General features: G+C 47.2%; 1 protein-coding gene across 22 annotated transcripts in view; it reads left to right on the forward strand.

Moving 5' to 3' along the window:
* DUSP22 (dual specificity phosphatase 22) overlaps positions 1-8,927 on the forward strand; it is a 93,431-nt gene extending 84,504 nt beyond the window's left edge. For 19 of the 22 annotated variants that reach the window (XM_023557612.2, XM_064279761.1, XM_064279763.1 and 16 more), the window contains 2 exons: positions 1,520-1,691; positions 2,158-8,927. In XM_023557612.2, coding sequence (XP_023413380.1) covers positions 1,520-1,691; positions 2,158-2,340 — 355 coding nt within the window. In that variant the 3' untranslated portion in view covers positions 2,341-8,927. The remainder of the gene's footprint in view (positions 1-1,519; positions 1,692-2,157) is intronic. The other 3 variants (XR_002787623.2, XM_023557621.2, XM_010597530.3) reach the window with 3 other exon arrangements.
* Positions 8,928-17,529: the final 8,602 nt, after the last annotated feature.

The raw sequence follows: 17,529 nt of genomic DNA on the forward strand, positions 1-17,529 counted from the left end.
AGCAACCATATAATCACCCCGATCACAGAGCTGACTTGTCTGGGGACCCAGTAGCCGACACTCTGGAGCCAGGGCTCTGCTGTCTGTTCAGATGTAGGTTGAACATGTGACCTCTCTATCTTGAATGAGGTATACTGTTACTAAACTGAAGTGTTAACAATCTTCTGATTTTCCAAAAAAAAGTTGCTACTGAAGTGTGTGCCCTTGGGAGATGTAGTCTCTCCTCGGGGCTGCTGTTGAGGCTGGGGCAACCCCACCTGGCAGGGAGGGTAGTCGCATGAGCTCCAGAGAGAACCCCCTGGGAAGCAAGGTTTGCTGTAACGACAGATAGTCCGTGGCAGGGGTGGAGGGGACTAAACAGTTTGGTTGCTTAAGAATGGTATTTTGCAGTTTTATGCAGTTCTTGAAATACTCTGATTTTTTTCATTTCACTTTTAAAATGAGCAGGAAGTATCATAAATACAAATTGCAGTTTTGTAACTTTCATTTACGTTGACTCTGAAGCACTTTAAGGGGGTGGGTGCAATTGGAGTTGTTTAAAGGGGTATTCTGAAACCCTGCTCCTCAGCTCTGCTCGGCCCTGCGGAAGTAGCCTCTCCCGCCTTGGCCCAGGAGGACGCAGACCTTAAGAGCTGTGGGTCTGTGATGGGAGGCCCCAGGGAGAAGCCTCCACTGAGAGTGTGATTTTTATTATTTATATTTGAATACGAGTAGGTCTGGTAGTCTAGGGACCTTAGTTCTTATAATGTGACATCTAAAGATAATGCTTTTCAAAAGTCAAACATTTGCTAAACTTCCCCGTCTTAAACCGTTGCTCAGAAGACTCTAAGTTTGACACAGCACGACCTTTCTGTAACTGCCTTTGATTTGCATACGCATTTAAAATTGGTCCTTACTCAGCCTGCTAGAGATCATGAACCGTTATTGCCTAAAAAGCATCCCCTTGACCACCTGCCGGAGAGCCTGGCTGAGGGCATGGAGTGTGCCTGCATTTGTACTCAGCCCAGTTTATGAGACAGAACATGAAAGTAAGATCGCTAAGGGCTTCTGTATCTAGTGGGTCTTAAACGTTACAGATATAGCCCTCAGATTTAAAAGCCCAGATTTTTAAAAAATGTGATGCATTCTAAACCGAGGTTATAAATGGATTTAGCACATAGATCCTGGGAGCCACAGGTCACCTTGGTGCACTTCAGTGTTTTATCTGTCTGAGGAAGGTCCAGGAGCAATAGAGAATCATAAAGCTAAAGTGTCCAGAGTCATGTCAGTAGGAAATCAATAACAAATGACACTACGATACCTAAAAAATGCCTGAGATGTCAGGGTGCTAAATAGAGGGAAGCTGGGTTCTACTGCTAAGCAGTTTCCCAGTCGCCTGCTTGCCATTCACACATAATCCAAGGCGGTAAGACTCTAAAAGGTGGCCTCATTGCCCCCACTCCCTGAGGATGGGTGACAGGATTGCATGTCTGCACTTACCTTTGGGGCCCCTCACATGTGCTGACCTTTTGGCCTGCAGCCTGGCTGGCGTCTCCAGGAGTGTGACCCTTGTGACGGCATACATCATGACCATCACCGACTTTGGCTGGGAAGACGCCCTGTACACTGTGCGTGCAGGCCGATCCTGTGCCAACCCCAACCTGGGCTTCCAGAGGCAGCTCCAGGAGTTCGAGGAGCATGAAGTCCACCAGGTGATCAGTCCTCAGGGGACCTGGAAGTTGCGGGCAGAAGCCCCAGGGTGATGCCCTTGTCTTCTTGTGCACAGGCACAAGGGTTATCTGGTCCAAGGACAGCCCAGCTCATGAGTCTGTGGAAGTCACCACTGTGGAGCCATAGACTTTGACACTGTGTACTTTTCGCCGTGTGGTATCTGCTCTGGGCGCCCCAAATTAGTTTTTGGGTGTCTCCCTTTTGGTGATGTGCCATTTTTCTTGGTTTGGCTTACTTTCATTCCAAACTAAAACTTTGAAAAAGCATACATTTCTCTTGCTCAGCACTGGCAGATCCACAGCAGTGCTATGGTTGCCCAGGGCACCTTTATTTTCCTGTGCATATTTGGCAAAACCTGCACCCCTAAAAAAAAAAAAGTGATAGGTAAAGTTTCCATGAATGCAGGGTACCAAGTGTGACTTTTCCTTTTGTCTTCAACCTCTCCAGTATCGGCAGTGGCTGAAGGAGGAATATGGAGAGAGCCCTTTGCAGGATGCTGAAGAAGCCAAAACCATTCTGGGTAAATATAAAGAGCAAGGGCACGTGGAGGCCCAGCCTGGCACGAGGCGGTGGAGCGGCTTCTCGACCCTGGCTCCTCTGTCCTGCAGTGACTATACAACAGAGACCTAATGGAGAGGGATCTGGTAGTCCTCACTCTCTCGCCCTGCTTGTCTTCAGTGTGCCCTGCGTGTGCACAGTGGTGTGCTGGATGCCTCTGCCACCTGGGATGGGGGCAGGGATCAGCAGGAAAGGGTGGTGTCAGCGGTGGAGCTCTCCAGACTCTCTTCACTGGCACCCCCTGCCCCACCATGGCCTGCCCACACCTTCGCTGCTCTTCTGCCATGCAGCACCCAGGTGTGCATGCCCAGAGCTGTGAGTGTGTGTCTGTGTGTGCATGCATGTGTACCCCATGTGTGTAATGTGTGGGTGTGCACTACATGTGTGTGTAATGCGTGAATGCAGGTGTTTGCGTTCACCGAGTGTGGGGGTGTAACGTACAACAGTGTGTCCGTGTGCACCATGGGGTGGGTGCATAACGTGCAGTGTGTGGAGGTATGCACCTTGTGTGCGTGTGTAACCTAAAGATCAATACTGCCATAAAAGTCACAAAATGCATGCTACTAGGACTTGTGCCACCATCTTTCTCTTTGTCCTGCCCCCCCCCCCCCCCCCCCCCGCCCCAGAAGGGCCTGTGAGCTCCACATCTGAAAAAGGCTGTGCAGAAAGCAGCATCCGGGCCTGGGAGCAAGTCAAATGGCTGGTCTCTAGGTGGGCTGAGGGCAAGGGCAAATGGCTGATTTCTGGGGCCTAGACTGATAGGGGTGAGGGCGTTTCTAAACTGCCTTTCCCACAGTGTGGGTGCCAGTCCTGGCTCCCTACTGCCTTACCCATGCAGCTGACTTCTGCTGGTCATTTGCTATCTGGGCATTTGGCCCTGCACCCTGGCTGCAAGCCCACTGGATCTGAAGTTGGTGTGCACCAGGGCCTTCACCCTTCAGCTCTCCAGGTGCATGGCTCCCTCTTGTTGCTCCTACTCTGCGTCAGGCCAGCCTCACGGTCTGCATGCACCCATCAGGTCCAGTAGTCATTTGTGTTTAAAAATGCCTTGAGCATTTATTAAGCACCTTTGCATATGCTTTGGATTTGGTGTTTGACCTCAGCTACCTCATTAAAGTTTTTTGTAAAGGTGTTTTTTGTTACCCTGACTCTGTCTCAAACATTCAGCCACTATGGCTTTGAGGCTAGAATGGAAAAGCTTCAATTCCATTGAACTCTGTGATGTTTCTGGTTTGGATTTGGGCTCCAATAAGGATGCTTCCAGCGGGGTGAGCTCCACCTTCAGGTTGGGCCAGAGGGCAGGAGAGCTGTCAGAGCATGGGCAGCCCCTGGGTGCTGTGCAGGTCTGTGTCCCATCCTTCATGACAGCTCACATTCTGGAAGTACACAGCTACATGCCTAAAAAAATACACCTGCCCTCTCCCTAAAGGGGTGTTGTAGCCCGGTCTCTGATTTCACCACCAAGAAAGCACCAGAATAAGAAGAGAGGCTGGGCAAGTAGAGGGCATGTTGAGGTGAGCTTTTTGGGGAGGGGAATGAAAGCGCCCCATTGCACATACCACATCCCCATGGCTGAACCAGATTTACTTGCAAAGTTTATGTTTTCCTCAAACCAAAAAGAAGTGTCAATATATTAATAGAAAAAGTATTTAGAGTTCTAGCTCAAATGTGTAAGTATGTGTGTACGTTTACAAACATCTCTGTATTCCACTAGGTCTTAAAATGTTTTGATATTTGTTGCCAGTGATGTTCTTTCTCTGCAGCCACTCCTGGAATTCTGAAATATTTGGACTTCCTCAGAAGAGTGTAATGTACCTGAAGTTGCTGAAATATTGGAAAGCCACAGTGTATAGGCCCATGCTGCCAAAAAGAACCTAGAGTTTAAGTACCCAGCGTGATTCGTAAACTTGCATGTTTTCCATTTCACATTGAACGGTATGCAGTCATGATGTCAAATGTTGACAGCAAACTCTTAACAAGAGAAAACGTTTTTCATTTTTACCTTAACACTGCTGCCTGGGCTCTCTCTAGCCTCTCTCTGATGACTTAGGTGACCCTTAGTACCGGTGATCACCTGTCTTGAGCAGACAGCCATGGGGAGCGGGAGGCCGGGTCTAACTGCGTAGACTGCACAGGTGCTGTTCAGCTCTGGTGTGTGTGTTTCTTATGGTTTGTGTCCCCCGTGGTGGAAGTTACCAAAAGCTACACTTTTATGTTAATAAAGGGCAGCTTATCCAAACTTCACTTTATGTGTACTGTGTTCTTCCTTCCTGTGGTGGGGGCGGGGTTCTGCCTGTGAGGACCATGGTGACTAGAGCCCCCTGCCTACCGTGTGGGCCGGGCTGCTGTTCTGTGGAAGCTCTTGTGTTCTTCCGTGAAGCAAGCGGCTGGTACCAGGAAAACTGAATTGATTTCTCCACGGGAGAAAAAAGGATCCTCAATGTGAGCTGAAAGAAATGAGGGTGTAGGTATTGTTTTCTGCCTGTACAGGGTAGGACTGAGTGTTTGCACCCCGGAATTGCTGTGCCTGGCACCCCATGAGCATTTACTGAGCACTGCTGGATACAGTGGTTGTGATTCCACACTGAGCTTTAGTTTGATAGAGCAGAAACTGGCTTGAAGAGCAATATAGGTCAATTTTCTAAATATTCCTGTATAGATCCAGTGAGGGAGGAAAGAAATTTAACTTTTTACTCCAGGGATAGGCTTGGCTTGAACTGAAAGCAGGTATGCTCAAGCATTAATGTGTGAGCCTTTTGACTGTAGGTGGCAGGCTTGTGTCTTGATCAGCTTGTAATGCCTGGGGACAAGGAGATGTACGAAGAGCACCTTCCAGGCTGCCAGCAGCCCCTGGTGGGTGTGGGTAACACACACACAACAACACACCCGCAGGCATTAGAAAGTGCGCTCTGATGCAGCCTGTAGGCCCCAGCGTGACACGGGTGGTCCCTGTGCAGCTCTCCTAGCAACTCTGAGGGTGTCTGGTGCCTTGTCTTATGTAGAGAACTCAGGCAGTAGCAGCCAGTACCAAGCACAGAATCAGAGGGAAAACTTGCTGTGTGTGGGATATGAGGCAGGAGCTCACCGAGCGTAGGTGGGTTTTGGCATCAGCTCCAGTGTAATAGGTCATGCACCTCTCCCTGTCTCGTGCCCTCTCCTTCCCGCATCCTTCTTGACTTGGGACAGTCCAACACCGACAGTCATTTCACAGTTGTGATGAGCCTTGCCGGCCATAGGGCATAGCCCCTAAGCCTCACATATCTGTAGAGAAGGTACTATTTCAGTTTCTTCATGCACAGAGAGGCCAGGGAATATACCCAAAACCAAACAGGTGCTGGACCTGAGCCTGAGTCTTTTTATTCCCAATCAATGGGCAAGTTGGGAGGCAGGGAGGGCAACAGCCAGGGCTGGGGAAGGGGACTGGGGACTCATCCAGGTGCCCCCACACTCTGGGCCTTGGAAAGGGAGAACTGGGACCCGTGCAAAGTGTCAGCACAACTCAGAACCAGAAACTTGCTTTGGCCGCTTTTTCCTAGTTTCTGTGGAGTTGTTGGGGCCACTGTGGGTGGCAGTCACCTCTGACAGTTCTCTGGGAGCTCACCAGGGTTTTCCTGTGGAGACGGTAATGACTGTGGGTAGATGTGAGGTACCTGCCGGAGGCCCCTTGCTGTTGGTCACCAGACTCAGCAGCTGTGGCCACACTGGAGGTAGGGCACAGTATCCTGCCTGCCCTTCCCTCCTTCCACCTTACTCACTCCCCTCATCATGGTAGGTGCCATGGGCTAAACCTGACTCCTCAGACAACATTGCTAGTGCTCAGAAAGACTGGCTGGGTGAGTTCGGCGGCTAAGAAAACCTGAAATCGCAGAGCAGGGTGCCAAGTGCTATTACAGGTGCTCCTTGGTACATCTGGTTTGGGAAAAGCGATAGCTCATTGAGACCTGAAGCATAAGTGATGAGTTAGCTGGGCATGATGCATGGGGGGTGCAGGCACCTAGAGGGCAGGTGGCAGTGGCAGGTTGTGCAAGGTAAGGCTGCAACAGGAAAGGCCTGGGAAGGCGTAGTAACCGCAGCCATTTCTCTAATGCCTGCTAAGTACCTGACGTACATTAGCTGATTTAATTCTTACACCAACCCTTTGAACTAACCAGGAAGGTTAACTTGCTCACGTTCCTGCAGGTCCAACTCCAGAAAAGACTTCGATGCCTCTGCTCTGTGTCCTTTGAGCAGCGTGGGCACCCTTCTGCAGATGTGGGAGACACTGGTGTTGACCAAGCGGGCTGGTAGCAGGACCAGGCACAGGTCAGACAGCTGCACGTGAAGAGCAGGGTCTCTTACTGGACTGGGTTAGAGAAGATGGCCCTTAATGGGGGCATGGCTGTGGAGGTGAAGGAGGCTAAAGGGGCAGAGGATTTGAGAGACTGAGAAGGGAGAGCAGGTGTTCTCAGTGACTGATGAGTGCGGGTGAGCCCAGTGGTTTGCCCCTTTCTGGGGGTCAACTCCAGTGCAGAATTATTTTGTGTCCATCTTTGCCCTGCACCTGGAGCCGTGGCAGGCTTCAGCAGTGGAGGCTGGAGCTGAGAGACTGCCAGGATGGAGGGCCCCAGAGGGTGTGTTTCCAGGTGACACCATAGCCTCCGTCTCTGGCAAACTCCAGCTTCACAGCCTAGGCCCTCAGCCTATCAGTGCACCCAGAGCAGACTCCCAGCAGCCAGACTCACTGCGACTCATGAGTTCACATGGCCAGCATATTAGTTTATTGTAAAGGACAGAATAAGGGACAAATCTTATCCCTTGGCCAGGTTCTCTTTCTCTTCTGATCAAGACTTTTGGGAGACTACATTGGTCACTGGACATTGTGTGGTGAGCCCTGACTGTCAGAGAGGGAGCATGACAGACGGGGTTTATCCTGGCCTGGTGCTACCTGCTGGAGCCATGGCCCAAGCTCACACTTCCTCACACACCATGTCTGCCTGCTGGGCCAGCCACCCCTCTGTGTACACACCTTCTGCCCAAGGTGGCTCTGACCTAAGACCTGTTCAGAGCACCTTGGTTAAACGTGGGCATCCTTGAGTCCCTTCAGCAATGCTGCAGTTCTTTCTGAGGCTGGGTCCTGAGAGTGACCTGTTTTGTTATGGGGTGCCGGTTCTTTCTAGTTTCTGACTGACCAGGGTACCCCATTTCCAATTCCTGGGGTTAAGTGGTGATAACTCCAATGTACAGACAACATATAAATTCTGGGGACTGGGATGTGTGTGTGCACTCACGCGTACACATATGCACATGTGTGTGGTTTACTGGTTTTATTGTAAAGATATTCTAGCCTTCAGGGGAGTTGCAGTTGCTAGGAGTGTGTTGAGCTCAGTCACAGTTGAGTAGCAGGTACCTATGGAGCCCACAGAAACATCTCCAGAACATCAGGGCTGCTCTGCACAGCAGCATCTAGTCACAAAATAAGGAACATAGAATCGGCACCCTGTGGTCCCACATTAGGTAGCTCCTCCCATCCTGACTCTGAGTTATTAATACTGTTATTAAGAATGTGCTTTCAACACGTATGCATTTATGTATACATTTAACAAGAAGTCACCAGGACTGCAGAGGGTAGTTCCTCTTCCCTTTCCTTTTTATTGCCCAGGGAAAGGGAGAAACTGAAGAAAATTAAAAAAGGAAAACAACCCAAATCTCCCTTGATTTGTCATGTCACTTGGAGGCTTGAAAACATGCTTTCATTCCCTGCGTAGGATTCAGTAAGGTCTCCCGTGCCTCTACCTGGACAAAACCCAGCAGAGGGTGTGAACTAGCGTGTCACTAGCAGCGTGTCTTGCAAACCTTAGGGCACAGAAAGAGGGACGCTTTGCTTTCTTGTGTTCCAGTTCCCATAAGAGTTTTTGAGACAAGTGACCACAATAATGGGTACACTTATTTTAGCAACAGTTGTGCCAGTATGAAAACTAAAGTTCTATTTTGCAGCTCAGGCTTAACCAACTTAAATAAGCATGTGACTGAAGTTTGCAACTGCTGAGTCTGAGTCTCTTCCCATCAGGGGAAAAAATTGCCAGTATGTGCTTGAACATCTGTGAGTTTGGGGTTATATTTGCTCTAGATGTTTATGCAAACTGTTGGTCATAAAGAGTTAGTAGTTCACAGTTGTAAAACACAAGCTTTCATGAAGCTTCTAAGTTCAGTTACTAAGTCTGGTGTCTAAAGAGCCACTTTTGCAGGCACACCTGTTGGCACACCTAACTCACGGAGATATCTGAAAGTACTGACCAGCTCAGTATTCTAACAGAATGTGGTTTTGGCTCTTTAGAGCTAAGTTTAATGGCAGAGACATTTCAAATGGGATTGTTGCTGAACACATCCTGTGTACAAAGTCCTGTTTTAAGAAACTCAGGTGGGAGTGGGAGGAAAATCTATTAGATTCTTTTTGGGTTACTATTTCCTCAGCACTTCAAGGAATGATGTTGCCTGGGACAATGTTAAGAAATAGTCTAGCTACACTGTTCGTCATCTTCCCAGCCTGACCCGAAGGGCTGTGTTGGCTCACGGTGGTCCTCCTGCCCGAAAGAAGCACACGCATTGTCCACCTGCGCCACACCTGTTTGTGGCCTCATGTCCACCCCCCACAGTCCACCTGCACCACACCTGCCCATGTCCACCTCCTACAGTCCACCTGTGCCACACCTGTCTGTGGCCTCGTGTCCACCCCCACAGCCCACCTGCACCACACCTGCCCATGGCCTTGTGTCCACCCCCCACAGTCCACCTGTGCCACACCTGCTCATGGCCCCATGTCCATCCCCCACAGTCCACCTGTGCACACCTCCCCGTGGCCTTGTGTCCACCCCCCACAGACCACCTGCACCACACCTGCCCATGGCCTCATGTCCACCCCCCACAGTCCACCTGCCCATGGCCTCATGTCCACCCCCCACAGTCCACCTGCCCATGACCTCATGTCCACCCCCCACAGTCCACCTGCACTATACCTGCTCATGGTCTTGTGTCCACTCCCCACAGTCTACCTGTACCACACCTGCCTCTGGCCCCGTTGTCCACCCCCAGAGCACCCAAGCACCAATAGGAGCTATGCTCGCTGGAGAGTACATCTGCCTTTTGGCTGGCCCTGGGTTTCCCCATGGGACTGATGGAGCCTTTTCGAAAACAAAAAAGCTCTACATGAGCTTTAGAGAAAGGTCACCTTCTGCTTGAAGAAGTGTGACAGGCCCCTCTGGCACGAACCTTCCCCAGGAGTTCCTTGAGAGGGCTCATCCTGGGTTTGTGTTAAGCACACTGGTGTGGTGGCAGGTGAGAGGGAGGGTGCCCCAAGCGGGCTTTAGGTGTCCGTGGGTTAGGCATGCTGAGATGAGTGTCCTCTGCTCTGCCAGAACCCCTCACAGTCACCCCACCCTGGCCTACAGCACAGTGGTGCAGGTCCATGGACAGTTGGGGCAAGAGTGCCTCTCCAGATGAGACCCCCCCCCAGGCCCTGCACCCAGGCCAGGTGTGCACATCAGTCCCACATCCAGCAGGCCCAGTAGGGTCCAGTGTGATCCTGGTTCTCCAGAATGTGAGAGGAAGTCCCAGGGGGCAGCCCACTCATGTGGGGACCTCCTCCTCAAGACTGGCATGAAATAACTCCCTGGAAGAAATGAAGGGTACCAGAGGACACCCAGTCTGGTGACACATGGATGTGGCCAGAGCCAGCCTCACATACAGGCTTCCTCAGGTGTCTGAGAAGGCCCCAGGAGACCCCAAAGTGCTGCCCACTGAGATGACAAGACCCACACGGCCCAGTCCTGGGGCTCTAAGTGTAGGGAAGGGCTGGCGTGTAGGCTTCATGCACTGTTTTCTTTGTAACCTACAGCCTCACAACAATCCTGCGAGACAGATGCTATTGTTATTATCCTCAGTGTCAGATGAGGAAACCAAGTTCTAGAGAGCTTGAGTGACCTGCTTAGCCCTGCAATCTGAAAGTGGCTGAGTTAGGGTTGGAATCTACGTGGTCTGATTTCTTCAACTCAGGCCAAAGTGGGCTGAGGCTTGACCAGTATTGGTGCAGTGTTGGTGAACACACGCATTCTGTTAACCCTTTCCTCGGACAGTGGGTTCCCGAGATGAGAGTCTTTGTGGAGTGTGAGTGGGGTGATGAAGGTGCAGATGGTTAGTGGTGCACAGGAAATGCAGTTCTTCTTTCAGCCAAAGACTGCTCATGGACAGGTGCTGTGGCTATCACACGTGCCTCTGACAGTAATTTCCTGGAGTGGCTGTCAGAGTCCTGGGATGCCCTGAGGTCATACAGTACTTTGCAGGAATGTAAAATGTGTGTGCAGGGTGGCGTGTACGTGCGGTGGTATGTGCATGGGGAGTGGGATGTGTTTGAGGTTGTTTGGGGTGTGTGTGTGTGTGTGTGTGTGTGTGTGTGTGTGGGATGGTATGTGCATGCAGGGCGGCATGAATGCAAGCTTGTGTGTGAAGATGGGGGGGTGGCATGTACAGGGCAGCATGTACATGCGGGATAACGCGTGTATAAGGTCTTGTGTGTATGCAGGGTGGCAGTGTGTATGGTGGGTGGCGTGTGTGTAGAGTCATGCGTATGCAGGGTGGCATGTGTGCAGGAGTGTGTGTGTGCAGGGTGGTGGCGTGTATGGTGGGTGGCATGTGTACAGGGTGGCATGTGTGGGGGGTGTGTAAGGGTGACTGCAGCCCCAGGAGCCACTGATGGTATCAGGAGCAGGGTGCAGACTCCATAGACTTATAAAAACAGTCCTCAGCAAATAACCAGAATCCTAAACCATTTCAGTGATAAAATACTCCTTCCCAAAAGACCTTTTGTTGTTCTGAGTTCCCAGGCTAAACAACTGCTGCATTTGCCTTAGAGTTTTAATAGTATGTATATAAAGTTCAATTTAGCATGTTCTGGTCATGCATCCTTCAGTTACCAAAGTATGCTTCATGAGTAGGGGGCAAACTCTGTGGCATCTAACAACACCTACATGGAAGTTACAGCAACTCACCTACAGTCATTTTGTGGGTAAATCCTAGTGGTATGGGATCATTCCAGCTTGTGGGGGCTGCTAATGCCCCCAGCCCAGTGTGTGAGTCCCATTTCTGCATTTATGAGTAGATTCACAATAACCAGTGATAAGACCACTGGAAGTATTTGTCTAAAATGTTTGTCTGCAGAGAGATTTGAAAGCCACTAGAATTGACCCCAAAGAAACACAGATGTGCTGTTCCTGGAATTTGATGTGAAGTGGAATTTTTATGAACCTTCCCAGTCTTTGTTTGTTTTTTTTTGTTTTACCCTTTTCGTATTTATATATCCATTGCTTAATGTAAAAGTTTTGAAAATTGAAATAAATAGTGTTTCTTGATCAATAAAGAATGAAGATAGATTGACAAACCTGGCTCTCCTATTTATTGAACATGAAGCTCGCTTTTGGCAAAATCGTTAACAAATGTGAGTAGGTTATGGCTCAATAAAGGAGCAGTTAAGCACTTGACTGCTAACTGAAAGGCTGATGATCAAATGCACCCAGCAGCTCCACAGGAGAAATACCTGACAGTCTGCTCTCATAAAGATTCCAGCCAGCCAAGAAAACCCTGTGGGGCAGTTCTGCTCTGTCACGAGGGGTTCCTATGAGTCAGAATCAACTCGATGACACTCAATAACAAGGCTTGTAATCGGAAGTTGTCAGTATTCATTAATGTGACAGATCAATATATAGGTATATGGTTTTCCCCATCTTTCAAAATATGTATTGTTGAAATTAAAAAGTATTGGTTCATGAATTTTTCTTTTTTACCTTAATATTATTTTTGTTTTGGTTTTTACTAACATAATAATGTGTAGAAAATTCAATAAAATAATTTTTTCCTGAATGTTATTCTTTTCTGTCTCATTAATACTTGTTTTCTTTCACCATCATTGCTGAAAATGATTTTGTCATATATTGGAGGGGGGTGTCAAATACATGAGGTATGCCTCTGGGAAACCATTTTCTATCCAGTGTTTATACACAGTCTTACAAAGTCCTTCATGAAAAACAAAGTAAACTTTTTTATGCTTCACTATCCTCTTTCTCCATCAACCCCCTTTTGTTAGGAAATAACTAGAGGCCCTCAAAGCCCATCTGATTTCACTGCAGTCTGTTTCAGTGGGCACACTGTTTCTCTATTCTAATTTGGTTTTATTAGATTTCTCTCACAACTGAGACTTGGCCTATTGTTTACATTTCATTTTTTCTACAGAGAAAAAAAATGAAAAATAATGAAAGTTCTCTGGCTTGCCACACTTTCCTTTCATTTTTTCTGGTCTTCAGAGATAAATTGAAAATTTGGTTATTTTTGAGGATCCTGCTTTAATTGTCCTATGCTGCTTTCCCCTGTGGGTATCCCTTTCAATATGAGACTCAATAGTCAAAAAAATCTACATTTTACATGCAGCAGATGGAGGCTAAATCTTCCCCTAATCAAACAGCCTTCTCTTGGTCGTAGAATTACCATTAGAGTGTCTTTAGGTTATCATTTGCCCTGGTGCACTTCAGAGAATTATAATAATTCCGTGTACATACAACTTATTAAGACTGCCTCTACTGTGAAAGTCATAGTGCATCTCTATTTGGTGATGTGCCCCAGTGTAAACATTTTTGGGTTTCTTAGGACCCCTCAGCATCAAAGAGGCCCTGCCTCTGCCACCATTTTCGTGTGCCTCTCTTTGAGTCTCTGACACAGTGCTACTAGTCTCATGGAGGCAGACTCAGCCTCCATGGGCCTGGCCCACAGGAGGTGCTCAATGAATGTTCTACCTGTGAACTCTTGGCAGATCATTGGTTCTGCAGCTCTCTGCACATCACTGTTTGCCTGTGTGAGAAGGTCCCAGTGGCCTTGCTTCCTCCAGGCTATACTGCACCCCTCAACCAGCATACTGCTTTAGAGGCCCTCTGGCTCCAGGCCACCCTTCCTGCCCTAAAGTCAGAGCCCCAGGGCAAGATGTTTATGCTTTGCATCTCAGGACTTCTCTGTCTCCCTGGGAGTGGCCCTCGGAGCCTGGACTCAGGTTTGCCCTCTCTGCACACGCTGGCTTAACATCAGCCTGGGACCCTCTAGTACTGGGTCCTAAAAGAAGGCCCCAAGAGATCTTGGGGCCTTCTTTGCCATCCATACATGTAGCACACTGGGAATCTTGGGAATTTGAGTGTACTGTGGAATGGGAAGGACTGGTGTAGCCTGCCTGGAACTTTATAATCAATCCGTGTGCCGATATTTGTCTCTGAGCCTTTAAAGAAAAGTCAGACATTTTGGAAACTGAATCTTAGCTTCTTAAACCTTTTAATCAAGACCTTTCTACTAGCATCCTAACCTTGTTTTTTTTCCCTTTTTAAGTTAAAAAAAAAATTGTGTTGACATGCTAATCGCCTTTCACTGTACTTCAGTCAGTTAATCAGTGGACATTACTGGTTGTGCCCTGTGTCCCCTGCAGTGTACTAGAGCCTTACCCTGCAGACCCCAGGGATCCAACTCAGAGGGTCCTGGCTGCATTTGGATGCCTGTTTGATGGTCAACCTCTGCAGTTTGTTATAACTAAACCCACCCAAGGCCCACTGCCCCTAGATCCTGACCCACGTCTACCCACGTCTAGACCTCTCCTGCCTTTCTCTGGCTTGAATCTTTGAGCTGGTATCGATTTTTTACCATATCATTGACCTCATTCTTGTCACCTCTCACTCAAATCCATGCACTTACTATCTGATAGCCTTGTTGTTTCCTGCATTTCTGCATTCTCTGCCTATCTCACAATTTACACTCATTTCTCAGAAAAGGCTGATGATGCTGACTATTTGCTGTGAGATTAGCTCTGAACAAAGTTCACTACACCATTGAAACGTTAGCTTAAAGCAACTTCTTTTGAGAGATACACAGCTTCTGGTGCTGGAATCCCATACCTCTCAATAAAAACATGAGTTAACACTGAACCTTTGAGAGATGCTCCCTCTGCTAACCGGCTGACGCCAAGGATGGGGGCCCCTCACGAGGATGCCTGGGTCCCCCCAGCAGCGCCCGGCTGAGGTTGCAGTGCACCAGCAGTACCCGGGCGCACAGCCTGCTTTAGTTTGCAAATCTTTTCCTCCAGCTTCTCAGAAAAAAGGCCAACCCTCTAGATCTTCTGTCCAACAGCTACTTTCTGAGGTTATGAAAATAACAGAAGTCCACAATGGAATTCAGAAAATTACTTTTATTTGGTCAATTCTACAATACTCTATGAAGTGGTTTCCATTTTTAGAGTACTTTCACATGCATTAATTTGTTTCCGGGTAACTAGGATGCAGGCTAACTCTTGGTCCAGCTGTCTTTGCACTACAACATACTGGAACCAGTGGATAATGAATGAGCTTTTCACACAAGCAGAACAAAGACATCCTGCCAAAATAATGTAGAAACAAAGGTCAAGGCAACTTTATCATGTGACCAAACCTGAAAACCAAACCCACTACCATCAAGTTGATTCCAAATCATAGCGACACCATAGGGTTTCCAAGGCTGTGGATCTCTATGGAAGCAGACTGCCATATCTTTTTTACCATATGACAGTCAGTTCTAAATGGATTAACTTTAAAGTTAATTCAAAAACATGAGTAGTAGAACCCAAAAAAACCCATTGCCGTCGAGTCAATTCTGACTCAGCAACCCTACAGGACAGGGTAGAGCTGCCCCACAGAGTTTCCAAGGAGCCCTTGGTAGATTCGAACTGCTGACCTTTTGGTTAACAGCCATAGCACTTAACCACTATGCCACCAGGGTTTCCATGAGGAGACCACAATTAACTAATCCACGAGAAACTGTTCACACATAATACATTTACGTAGGAAAACTGCTTTCAACAAGGATATGCTTGCTAGTCTGTAGGACTTTGAACCTGAACCCATCTCTGAAGCCTGTAGACTTGAGTGGGCTGTGTCTGGGATCCCATGAGGAGATCTGGTCTATCTGGTGGCGGCACATTGATCAGGAAGGGCAGCACATAGACACACCTGTCTGGGAGGTACCTTGCTAGAAGAGCCAATGGCAGGACCAGGAAAAAAAAAGCATGAGGGCTGGCAGAAGTGGAAAAGGGAGTGGAGCATACAGAGCAGAAGGAATCTGATCTGAGTCAGGAGCAGGTACTCCAACAGAAGGAGTGTCCCAGTGCTCCTATGAAACTGCACGGGCAGTTGATTGCTAAGCTATGTATCCTAAGAAATAAAATCCTTGCTATCAACAACAGCTATCTAGTCTAACACCAACCCCCTCAATACGTAAGTTAACATACTTGTAAGATCATGGAGTAAGTGCTCTCTTGCCCCAGAGGTAAGAATTATTTTGCTCCAAAATGTTCCCCCCCCCAAAAAAATCACAAGTCCATCAAAAATAATAGACTTTTTCAAAAGAAAAGTTTGAGTAGGAAAAAAAGCAATGGAGCAATTGAAAAGTTGGTATTAAAATAATTATTTTAAAAAGACAGTGGTTAACAAGAACGGTGAATATAGCTCTGACTTTCTTAGAATAAACCTGCTAAACATGTTAAATAAATCCCTCTTCACCTCCACTTCCTCTTTTGCTTCTATAAGTCTAAAACTCAAAGGTTAGGAAGCAGAAAACCATGATGTTCTTTGGAAGTAAAAGACAACTTGGTATTTTGGAAAGTAACCTAATTTAGGTAGCAAGGATTTTATTTTGTCCCCAGTCATGTGCTTCTTGGCCTGATAATGCAGTATCAATATATGGAAAGAAAACTTTTCAAAATTACTTCTAAAGCTTGTATTTATTTATTTGCCAAGAGGAGAAAGGCAATGTTCAAGGAAGAAAGAAAAACAACTTCGCTTCTTCTCCAGTTACATCACTTTTATCTTATCTCCATATTTGATGAGATGCTTGTTTTTAATGTATGTTTGTTACCTGAATCCTGCTCAACCAGATGTTACTGTATTAAAACTGTGGTGCGTATTTCACAGAACGTGAATGGGACGTATGCTGCTGTCCTAGAGATCTCTCAGTACCATTAATGATCAATAAAAATCAAAGAGAGTTTTCAACATGACATGTTTCAGGAACCTGATGGGACTTAATCAGGTAGATCAACACCTTTCCACCATCAACCTCCAGTTTGTAAGTTAGGCCTAATCTGAATTGTGTATTAATTCAATTGTTTTTCCTGAAAATGACATCAGGTGCTGTGAGACACACAATCTTCCTGGTGGCCTCCCTACCCAGGGACAGCTTGATTCAAGTCTCAAGTTTACGAGGCCTTAAAATAGGGACAGGATTTCTCAGAATTTCTCTGTTTTCTAGTGTATCCGATGTAGAATCATTAAAAGAAGAAAGAGTCTCTCTTTATGTGGCCTTGTCCTTATAGTTTCCATGCAAAAGGAGATAACGAATACACCATTGCTACCTTCCTTTACCCAAAACTTTACCAGATTGAGGTCTTGAGATAATTTATCCAAAAGCCCCACTTTCTAACCCATTTTTCCCTTGGTTAGCTCCATCAGAGCTGAAGATCCTAGAAATTTAGGGTGTTGCCTGGCTTAGGGTGTATTATCAGCCAAGTTGGAAAATGGCCAGGAAAAACCCTTCCTGTAGTGGACAAACACCCCCTTCCTGGCATCCCAGAGAGGTCATGAACCCCCTGAAAATCACTAGGTCTCTAAGTAAAGAGTGACTATTTTTTATAGTAAATGATCAGCAGCTGAACATTCTTCAAGAAATGCATGTGCTGTCCCATTTACAATAAGAGAGTCCCTAGGATTTCTTTGAATAATAACAACAGATGTAGCTTAATGCAAACCGAAAGAGAGAGAAATAGAAAAAAGAAATTCTACTCTGTTAGAGGTTTGAGTGGGCAATGGGGAATTCTAGGTGGTTTCAAACATTTTCCCTTTTACATATCATATCACACCAAGCATGTTTCTTCATCAATGTGAAATATTTGATACAATAACAGAAGTATTTGATACAGTAAGAGAAAACATATAATGTCCTACAAGACAAGCCTGTTCTTATTGCCGTGTCTTCTTCCTGTTCATGATGGCCATGGGTGACCATGCATACCCATTATTTTCCATAGAAAAATACACACCAGAACTCATTAAACAGCCTATTAAACTACATCAGGTGCTAACAGACATCGCAGCTGCCCCACTGTCGAAAATATTGTGGGCTTTTTTTTTTTTTTTTTTTTTTTTTTGCTCTAACGGTCATTTGAGTTGGTAGAATATG

The sequence above is a fragment of the Loxodonta africana genome, chromosome 1, assembly GCF_030014295.1.
Source record: "Loxodonta africana isolate mLoxAfr1 chromosome 1, mLoxAfr1.hap2, whole genome shotgun sequence".
In the NCBI taxonomy this organism is placed as follows: Eukaryota; Metazoa; Chordata; class Mammalia; order Proboscidea; family Elephantidae; genus Loxodonta; species Loxodonta africana.